Source organism: Plectrocnemia conspersa, unplaced genomic scaffold (genome assembly GCF_051122295.1).
Source record: "Plectrocnemia conspersa isolate PC_06_02 unplaced genomic scaffold, ASM5112229v1 ptg000003l, whole genome shotgun sequence".
Classification (NCBI taxonomy): domain Eukaryota; kingdom Metazoa; phylum Arthropoda; class Insecta; order Trichoptera; family Polycentropodidae; genus Plectrocnemia; species Plectrocnemia conspersa.
In genome coordinates, this window is record NW_028277167.1 from 12,686,986 (window position 1) to 12,698,692 (window position 11,707).

General features: G+C 32.1%; 1 protein-coding gene across 1 annotated transcript in view; it reads left to right on the forward strand.

Moving 5' to 3' along the window:
- The first annotated feature begins 2,152 nt into the window (after positions 1-2,152).
- Positions 2,153-11,707, forward strand: part of ssh (Protein phosphatase Slingshot) — a 170,805-nt gene continuing 161,250 nt past the window's right edge. The window contains exon 1 of the mRNA XM_088183691.1: positions 2,153-2,353. Coding sequence (XP_088039817.1) covers positions 2,300-2,353 — 54 coding nt within the window. The 5' untranslated portion in view covers positions 2,153-2,299. The remainder of the gene's footprint in view (positions 2,354-11,707) is intronic.

The following is an 11,707-nucleotide window of genomic DNA, read 5'->3' on the forward strand; positions in this document are numbered from 1 at the left end:
AATCAAAATTATACAAAAATTAATGATTTTATAATTAATTGTTACATTACATTTACTACCTTTTTAAGTATCCATTCGGCGTCTTGCAATGTCTTGTCTACTATTTGTTCTAATCTTTCTGGGTCTGTTTCATTTTTATGTTGAATAAAACTCTGTAATAAATTTATTATATATTTAAAGATGTTAAATTTTAGCAGTCATTCACTAAATAATTTACCTGATATACAGAAAGCTTATAAAACTTTTGAGCATCTGCCGGTAGTTTTTCACATAGTCGCATTAAGTGTTTAAAAAGCAATTTTGGAGATTTTTTAAATGATTCTGTAGCTGTGCTTCTTAGTATATTTGTTATGAACATAATTAATTAATTTAGGTTGTAATTTAATTTAATTACCCAATTTTATCAAATAAATACAAAAAATACAAATATAATGCAAAATCACAACGAAACGTACGTAATTTTGATCGGTTTCTAGCTGTCAAATTTTATAGGTTATAAGTCTGTTATAGGGCTGCCAGCGTTAAATATTGAATAGCTCAAAATCTGACATTAAATTAGTACCTAGTTTGTGTTGTTATTTGCATTTAAATTAGACGTATATTTTTTAAAATAATTAATATTTTATCAGTTACCAAGTTGTAATAATATATTGTAGTATTTAGTAAAATATTTAAATACATATTTTTTATTATAAAAAATCGAGTGAATGTCTACTAAATTCTTAATAAAGACTAACGAAACAATATTTATAGCAATGTACAAAACTATATGACTTTAATTATAAAGTATTGCCCATCCTATATTATTACCCATTTTGTTTTTATGCGAAACCCGTCTATCTCATGAATATATTATTTAGCGCTCCCTGAAAATTTAAGCGTTAATAAAAAGTTTGAGGATGAATATATTATAAAATGCAGCTTCGCTGTTTATCAAACAGAACACATTGTTTTTTGAGCTATATTTAAATTGTAGAAAACAGTTGTGAAATCTTTTATCTGAAAAGGAGACGGCTCTTCAAGAAGAAAATTAAAGATTGTTAAAATTCAGTATCTTTAATACATAAAACTTTCTGCAGTGCAGCCGCGAGTTCAAATGTTTTTATAAATATCAAGTACTAAATAATAAAACTATGTTTAAAATTAAATTATAGATTTTTGAATTTACAATGAAAGAAGTTGTGATCAGAATTTATATTAAAAGCTCAGAATATAAGCGACCAGGGTAAATATTAGTCAGAATTTATAATAAATGGTTAGAATATAAAATAGACTTGTCTGATTTTTTAAATGGTAAAAATTATTTCGACAGATTGTCAGAATTATTTTTTTTACTCAGTATATATTCAGTTCAATATGTTTTTATTGGCAACTTGTGTTGTAACTTGTTACCAATGTGTTTTTAAGGGCAACTTGTTTGGTTGGGCTCGCAACTTTGTCAGATGTCAACACAATAAGCCAAGCATGCTCTCCGTCGTCGTTTTGTCGTTATTCCCGCTTCGTTTGTGGCTCTAAATATTTTCGCATCCTACATACAAATATATTGACTATTTGAATTTAACAGCTTAGGTGCGAGCGAGATATTTTATAGGATATATCTAAAATAAATAATTTAACGGCCATTTATATTTATAAATGTTATAATATTTTTAAAATTCACATGATCGTCTTATAATGATTGTCCTATATTTTTTATTCTGACTGTATGCTATTTGATAAGTATTCTGACCCTGAATAATATAATAACATGTTTTTAACGCCTATATGGAAAAAATGACATATTTACGTCAATAAAAAGGGTATTAGCTGCATAAAAAATTCGATGATCAACCCTCACTACTCCCAATGAAAAAATGCATTATAAACATATTAATAACATATTTTAAGGTAGTTTATTATTAACACATTTAAAAACACATTCTATTTTATAAGTTTTTTATTGGTAATATGTGGAAATTATATTTGCAGCAACAAAATTCATTAATACAAATCCTATAAAAAACGTTTTTCAAATCTAATTACTTTTTAAGTTATTTGTTTGTTTATTATTATTTAATAAAGGAATAATACAAAAGTTAAATAAAACGATGTCACTATAACGACAGTCGCACCGAGCACATAGCCGTCGACTTGCAACGCTATGGCCAAAATCAGTATCGAAAAGAATAACATCTGTTTGACATATTTACGGTGAGGTGCCTCGGGTGGGTCTCTCTGTCGGAGTTTTAGGGTGCTCGGGGGGGTCGCGCGGGGGGAGTAGCGCCTCCGCCCCCGCCCCGCCCCGCAACCCGCCAGAGACATGGCCCTCGTGACCGTGCAGCGTTCGCCCAGCCTCGCCAGCTCGCCGCAAGCTGTGAGTACTTGTTATACCTTTACACTCTACACTACATTTGCCCTTTATCCTTTATTCCGAACGTTGAGTGGATAACACTTTGCGCACGAAGGTTCTTCTCTTTTACTTAGCTATGAGCTACGATCGAATTGGATGCTCCTCATGCACAAAGAAAACATATGATAATATTAAAAAAATCAACAATACCTAAAATTGCCTTGAATATTAGGGATTTTATATTGAGTGTTAAGTAATCTTTTTGTTTTTTTCACCACAATTATGTAGGACTTTTTTTCGGTTCCTAGACAGTGGTCTTAATTGCTAGTATTTATGAAAGCTTCTATTGACAAACATTATCCTTATATCCTTCACAAAACTATTTATTTATTATTAGATTGAAACGGAAATAATTGCTGTTTTTTAAATTTTAGCATTAATTTTTTCAATGAAAATTGTTTGTTATCTTGTTCATGGTAACATAATTTTAAAGTGCATGTTTCGGTCTGTATTATGATTAAATCGTACTCTGTTTTGATTAAAAGTGCGTTATTGAATTAACGATAAATAAAGAGTTTTTTGTATGAGTTCGAAACAGGTGGTAAAGTTGTAAAAACTGCTCATAAATTTAACAATGTTTTTGGTATGTGTATGTACTGTTAAGGAATAAAAAAGCTTGAAAAATGAGTTATGCACTGACTAAATGAAATGAAAAAAATCGCCATAACGTAGTTTTTACTACAACTTCTTTTATCCAACAGAAAATCGATTTCTCAGCCTATATTTGTTTATTTAGACTGATGTATCTATACTAAGCAAGTAGACTCAGTCTACTTAGTAGAGCTACATTAGTCTGAAATCAACCATACGCATCCTTACAATTATTTTTGGCCGAATGTAGTTCGATTTACAACGAAATTGTAACATCAGCAATGAAAATGATATTTATTATTGATTCATAGTTCCGATCAATATTTTACTCAAAAACTTCTATTTATTGATCGAGTACCTCGAAAATGTATGATTTTTGCAAAAAACTCTCAGTATATATTGTACAGATAAATAGAAGTGTCAGTATCAGGCGGCAATGTCGAATGAGTAAGAGTCGTAGATCCATTATGGAAATCTAGTGGCTCTCTTCTTTGGTTTTTCATTTGTGTCGAATTAGTAAATCCTGAGAGTCTGTCTAGTAGAGTCTTCATCTAGCGAGTTCTTATTTGATTCGTGATGATGATTCTCGTCCAAGTTTTTTATTTACAAATTATTTATACATATACATACGTGTATATGAATTATTTCAAAATACATTTTCTTAATTTTTTTGAAGCAATCTTTTTAATCACTTCGCTAAAATATATTTTCTTGGTTATATAATTTTTAATGCATAAGATCGATAAGTAATTGAGCCGTTCTTGTGTCATTGAATTCCTTGGCCACGTTTTCAGTAAATTAATTCCCTAATCTACCGAAAGATATTTTTTCCGTCGAAACAGTGTGAAATATATTTAGGGCAATACATATACATGTATTAACAAATATACCCTGCAATTATTTTCTCGAAAATTTAATTTAAAAATTTAACGGATTTTTTCAACTGTTTTTTGATTTTTTTCAAATGAATGAGTTCTTCTATCAAATCGTCTATTATCGGTAATTGTTCGTTAAAAAGATTGATTAATATTGCACCTTTCGTTGAAATTTAGTTATTTTCTAAATTTTTGAATATCGAAAATTGGTGAAAACAATAAAAATTTGTTTATTTCATTCACTGTTTCAAATCATTATAAATAAAATCTAAGTGCATCGCAGGGAGAAAATATGGCACTTTTGTTCTCTAAAATTCGAGACTTAACACTATTTATTTCGCATATTCGGGCATTATCGAATCCTGAATTTATCTACCATATACATATATCTTTTGGTGAATCCTTATCAATATTTAGGAATTCTTGAAATCTGATTGTTTGTACTATATTTTGTTGCAACTACATAAGTTGAGATTACTTGCGGCCAAGTACAAATATAATCAACAACAGAATTGTTGTGATCTACATAAATCATCGATTGCATCATGATCTTTTTAAAGTCACTCCTTCCGGTGTTTCACTTATATTTTGTCCACGCAGGTTTGTTAACAACAGGTCCACGTGTAATATTCGCTTCTTCTTCAACTGAATTTTGAGCTCGCGAATCCGTTTGATACTGATTTTTCTAGTTGGACCTCAACGTGGCAGTTCTTATTATCATGGTTTTCATTACGATCAGCAGTAAGTGCTACGTTCTCTTTGTTTTTTCAAATCTGAAAAAAACATGGAACCTTGCGATTCTTTTAATTTTTTATATATTGGTTTCCTCTTTTGAGCGCCAGATTAATGTTTGTAATTTATTTGAATCAGACACGGTGATTGAAATTTAATTTTTATTCTGAAAGAAAAAAACGATAATTCACAACAATAGCTCACAAAAAATACTAACGGAACAATTTTGTTCCCACTGCATTTTAGATATTTCTGAGAATATTTTATTTGACAAATCATGTCTCGATCGATGTATACTAGCGAAAATATATTTTAACTGATAGGCACTAGTGAAATTATATGCTGTTCTAAAATGTCTACGAAACTATTTGACAGTTGGGAAACATTAATTTTCTGTTCAAACCCAAACCTAACATAATGAAAGTTCTAAAACTTATTATAGTTTTAGAACTTTTATTAAGTCAAGTCCAAAATATTTCTCTCAGGGGGAAGAAAAAGTACAGACAGTTGTCGCATCTCGCATATTGCTTTATAGTTTGTCTGCACTTCGATATTACACTATGTTTTTAAAATATGATCTATCCTTATCGATATTAACACGACTTCTGATATGAGAGTTTTTGTCAAAGTATATTCAAACCGAGTTTTGGTCAATAGGAGGGCCCAAAAACAATTATCATTTCTCAGAAGTCAAAAATTCACGTCAAAAGCAATAAAATCGTGCCGTCGTCATCGCCTTCACGATTTTATTTGACGTGAATTTTTGACTTCTGAGAAGGGATGATTGTTTTTTGCACCTTCCTATTGGTCAAAATTAGGTTTAGATATGTTTTATTCGATTTTCACTTATTGTATGTCGCAATATTGCTACAAAATGTTTTAATATGAACGCTAGATAACCGAGCGTTTCCACTTCGACGGCACGATTTTATTGATTTTAACGTGGATTCCAAACAGGGACGTCCCCTTTAATTTGGCTTGAAAAATATATGTAAATACTATGAACATGAATGAAATCGAAATATTAAAAAAAATATCACTGACCAACCAACCTTTACCCCCCCTCCCCTCCCTAGAAAAGGTTGATATTTTTAAAACTGCATTTGGTATAATAATAAAGGTTTTTGAGATTGCGACAAACATGAATTCTACGAATTTCGTTCATAACAGGTATCACCGACAAGTGTGAAACTAACGAACAAAACTAATCGATCTCGTAACAAATCGACGCCGGGGTTAGGGCTTTGCCACCTCCCTTCCCCAATCAACCTTGTAATTTTTGAATTTTGTGGAGTACACACAGCATCTTCCAAAAAATATTACTGTAGAACTTTTTTGATGTATGCTAGAGGTAAATAGGCAATTAGTCGCATAAATTATGTTGTGATCGATCTAAGCATTATAATTATTATTTAAATATTACTGATTTTGATCTCTTAGAAAATTTCGTTTATCATGTGGAATTAGAATCCTCGACTTCAATTGAAAAGCAGTTACTTACACATATATTACTGATCCCTTATCTTTGGCCAAGCTTTTACATGCATCTAAAACTGCTCTAGTATCTCTCCAGTTTCCTAAAAAAAATCACTATCGCTATTACGCATGCTCCATCATTTTGTGATCGCGATCCATATCCCATCAGTAATATTTGGCGTCCGTAACCTAACAACCGTTGTCTCGTTGCAAGAAGCATGTGTCCGTTTACTATTCCTCTTCAGTTGTGTTCGCGAGCGCGCGGAGCGTGCACGCTGGCGCTGGTCGGGCCCGCGTGCTCGGCTGCGTGCTAGTCAGTAATCATGCTGTACGTACTTCCTGGGGCCTCGGGACCCTGCTGGCCGATCCTGCCTCAGCGTCCTTACTCGCCTCAAACGCCAGTGAGTAGTGATACCACATCTCGCTCCCTGCACCAGAGTGATCGATTCGTTTGTTTACGATCTTCCTGTTCTTCTTCGTCTTTTGTTTACAAAATAGTGCTTGTTGTGGCAGTACAAAAGGCATACCTGTCGCAACAGGATAATCGCTTAAGTGTTTGTGTGCAAATTCAAAGATGAAGAGAGTGATGTTTATGAAAGAATGAAGGCAATGTTATCTTTGCAATGATGTATTTTGTACACCAGTTATAAATTCTGTGAACAATTTTTGTCTTCATTTTTGAGTCATATGTGTGTATTATTTAAAGAATTAACGAGGTGTTTTTTTGGTTTGGAGTGTGTTTTTCAATATTAAACGGATGCCCAACCTTAAAGTATGTAGTGGCGATCTACTTTTCTATATGAAAAATCATCGCAATCTACCAATATGCAAGGGGTAAATTATACTTTTCATAGGTTCACAAATAAAGAATGCTTATTAAACAATTTAGTAGATAAAAATAATTAAAAATATAACAGTGAACACTAAATTAGATAAAATATAATTAATGAGATCGTTGATCTGCTCGGATTAGTCAGGATTATAGGACGAAAGAAATCATCGTAAGCATTGGTCAATATGTTCATCACTCAAATAATTTCGAATATCCGATTTTATAATATCAGAAAATGCGGATTCAGACAAATATGTAGAGCCAAAACAAAACATTTGTAAGGATTATGTATTTATCTATAATATATTTCCAAATACAATCTTTGGATTTTAAATATAAATCATTCTGAAGTGTTATTATTTTCAATTCTTGTTCTAACTCATAACTAGGATTAAACATATTTTTGGAATTACTTTTTACAATTACTTGTTAAATACTGAAATCGATAATAGTTAGAGAGGGCTCTTAACCCTTTTACTACGGCCGTATAATTATATAATCAACGTTTGTGTGTGGCCCTTTTTTTTAATAAATTATAAATTTAGTTTTTTTAACATAAACATATGATTTTACTTTTCGAGCAATGTGCGTGTTAATTTAAAAGAGGAGGTAATACACTCTTTTTATGTTCTTGTCTGAGGTCTTCATACTGTAATGAGTCATTTTGTTATGGAGGTGTCGTAGTTGTATCGTTTTGTAAACTATAACAATACCTTGAACGTTCAGACTTATACGTTTCCAAGTATGCGGCGACCAGAAATCAACATACTGGTGAATACATTTTTTCCGTACTAAAAAGTTTATATTTACATGACAATCATTTTCATACTGATTAACGGTGTCAGTTTGACTAAAATTAATATATAAATAAATCGCCCAGAGATATTTTTAGCGTTTTGTTGAAGCAAAAATACTAATAATTTGCTTTATTTACTTAGAATTTAATCTTAACATTAGTATTCTTTAGTGTCTGGTTCATTAAATGAACCATCCAATGAAGAGTTTAAGCCGGAAAGTCTAAAAAACGGTTGAATATTATGCTATTTAATAATAAACCATGGTGTCAATGCCAGTTTTGTCATGTGATCATGTAAAAAATGTGGTTGAAGAGCCCGCCATGAATCGGAAAGATCACAAGTATCTGTTGCAAACGCTTTGAGAAAAGAAAACAAGTGCAATCGGAATTGACACAAAACGGCCATTCGTAATCTGCTATAGCTAACGGAAATTTGTTTAAAAAATTCAGCACCATTCTATAATCAGCTATTCTCTCTGAAATTTTCTTAGAGATTTTCTTCCACTGACATTCGCACTTGAACATCCACTTTGAACTTCAAGTGCTCTCAAACTTGGATACACTAAGTTCATACGAACTTCAACCAAAGTGAGACCAACACTACAGACCACCGAGGATCGCAGACCCCGCCGCTTCTCTCTTCACATTCCCTGGTTCATCCAAAACACGTTTCGGAGACGCCTGAAATATATCTATTGTCAGGGTAAACAGTAAGTTTTCGCACTTTTGAAAGTTCAATTAAAAAATACAGGTTTCTACTTCAGCAGCAGAATGCTTGCGAGTTGACAGACGTCGATCTTCTCGTACAAACTCGTTAACTTGCGCGACATTCTCTGCGCTTCTCCTGTTCCGTGGTCGTCCTCGAACTTCCCAAGCCACGATTTAATTAAATTAACACTTGGGCATTGCTTCACAATGTAATCGGCAGTAAGCGCAAAATAGGCGCTGAATAGTTACATAAGAATCGTTGTTTTTATAAAACCGTTTAACATAGAACACAAACTGTTTCCCCGCCGTGAAGTGATCCATTGTGACTAAATTTCCAAGGACCAAACTCCCGCGCGCTGCCGCCAGTATTAAAACGTATGGCCCATCCTGTACGTGCCGATCTCAATTGTTAAACAAATATTAAATAAAAAACTTTGTCTTAAAAACAAAAATATACAACATTGACTCAAAGATCAGGACAATAGTAAGAAAATATTAGGTGTACAAATGAGTTTTTGTACTTTATTCAATGTAAAAAAATCGCCCGTCTTTTTTACATGCTTAACAATAAATACGCTCATTCTCGCTTCCGAATTTAACGGATACCAACGGTATAAAGCCGAACGGGAAACTCGCGCTTGGGTTGGTCCAAATATCTTGGTGTTAACAAGTGTTGCTAATAAATCAGAACTAATTTTAACTATGTTCTGTAGCTTATTTTTATAAATTGTCTCGAGTTTCAATGATGATTGATTGAATCGATCTTTCAAATGTATGCATAATATTCAATTGCTGTAATAAATCGAAAACCTTGAACGATTCATATACATATATAGACCTGATTTGCTATAATATTATTTACAATATCACATCGGCAATAATATGAAGATTATAGCACGAGAAACGCTACTGAATTTTAATAAATTTCCATATGAACCTAAAACATGACGCGGTCAAGATTTATTTATATTTCGCGTGTGTTATATATATTTAAAAAAATAATAAACTAGTGCCTTAACAAGGATCTGGTAGTGGCTGCTGATTTTACTTGTTTTTATTTTCAGCCACAAGCCCATAAGGTTCCTTCTTCGCTTGCCTAACCGGTTTGCGCTCTTTTTTCATTTTTCCTTTTTATCAAACGTAAGACAGATACAGATCGATTTAGTTTCCATAACCGAGCCCGACATTTTTCACGCGGTGCTCGTTCTCCGTCGATAATTGGCCGTCTAATTGCGTTCGCCGTTTGAAATCTCATCGGACCTCTGCTCTGGTGGGACCGGTTGTCTGGTCGTTCGTACCGGTTGCTGTTCTACGCGCTACGTGCTAGGGCTTTGTGTGCAGCACGAAATGCGTACTTGCTAACGTTCGTGAATGACCGACTGTTCATCATATGACATCCAAGAAAGTAGCATAAGGCCATAAATTCACTTATATATTTTATGTCGGTTTGAGATACATATCTTAAGTTATCATGAAAAGAAGGAAATCATATTGTAGAGAGTAAAGAGGATTACTGATAAATTATCGAGAAAATCGCTCAAACCAATCATCAATGATTTCGCAATTCGACGATTATGTCGTTTGTCATTGTTTCGATGTGTCGTCGACTTTCACCCGTTGACATGGACAACAATCGTTGCATTTTTGCACCTTTAGAAAACTGCCATAATTCTATGCGACTTTCGCGTGAGATTCATCGAAGGTTTGAAGACACTTCCGCAATGTATCGATGTAGCTTATGATCAGATTTGACAATTCAGTCACACGTAAAATTCAGTTAAATGTAGTTTTATAGCAACTCTTAGTATGGCTTCAGATATTCTCCGATTAGCCTCGTTAAACGAAGCTTTATAAGCTAAATCCGCAATTCAAGTAGGCGCCGCAGTATTATATAATTAATTTAGTGTTGTATAATAATTGTTACAATATATATACAGTAACGTGCAAATTCTCCATCAGTTTAATTAACCCTTTTAATGCCAAACGATTTTGCCTTATATATGCTATAACTGCCAAGCGTTTTTTTATTTATTTTTTCTTACATTAAAAGAAATCCAAGTATTCTATATGATGTGTATAATAATAAAAAGGGAGAATATCCATATTTTACAAAAATAGAACGACAATCATTTAAATAAAAATAAAGTATACAACACATTTTATTTATTTAGAAAATTTAGTTATTATCTAGTTGATGAAAAAAAAATTTATCATTTTACAAAGAAACAGATTTTTTATATTTGCCTGAATATTGTAATATATTTTAAATCTGAAATCGTTTATTTTATATACTACATACTAATTATGTATTACCTACTATATATGTTACTGGTTATTATAAACATTTTCATGTTTACAATTTGTTATTAACTACATTTTGTTAAAAAAAGGAATATAAAATAAAATTTCTGGTGCTTATAAATTAAGAAAATAATAATATAATACTACTGGCCAGGTATTGAATATAATTTGTCAAAATATGAAACATCTGTTTTGGGTAAAATATTTAAATAGAGACTTTTAGAATATATAAATTAGTTAAAGATATACATCTAAGGACGGAATAGCGTAGTCTGTAAATCCTCAGATTAGTAACTTTGAAGTTACGGGTTCGAGCCCCGGCAGCGGCACTAGCATTTTTGTTTATAAAAATGCGATATTGTTAAAAAAACAACCCCAGCTGCAATGATATCTAATGATTATAAATTGTATAACACATAATTTATAATTAATAATTTATATGTCACCGATTTCCAGACTTTCAGTGTGGTGTTTAATACCCACTTGTAGGTATTCTTTATGTCTGATTGATTTAATCAATTGATATAGATTTGCTCGTTGTAATGCATTGGGCTTACGCCTGTCAGGTTACAACGGAAGATTTAATAAAAAAATAAAATAAAATCTCTGCGATACCTGTTATTGCTTCGCTTCATCTAGCATTCCATTGCAAAAAAATGCCCAGCAGTTACTTGCTTTGTCGCACACAAAAAAAATAGGAAACGTCATAAAATACATTAGACATGCCTAAGCATGCACATATTTTTTGTTATATATACATATAACAAAAAATAAATTGATATAAATTTATTTTTAATCGCGCATGGCCGAAAAATCGGCCCGCCGCAGGTTTTACATACGCAATACGGGCCGATTTTCGGCCCACTGGCATTAAAAAGGACTACTCAAGGACCAGTCTCAAATTTTTTCTTGTATTATAAAATATTTTAATAAAGTTTTAATTGTATTTTTTTTAAATATACAATGCATTGATCAATTTGTTAAAATAAACATTACTGACTATTTTC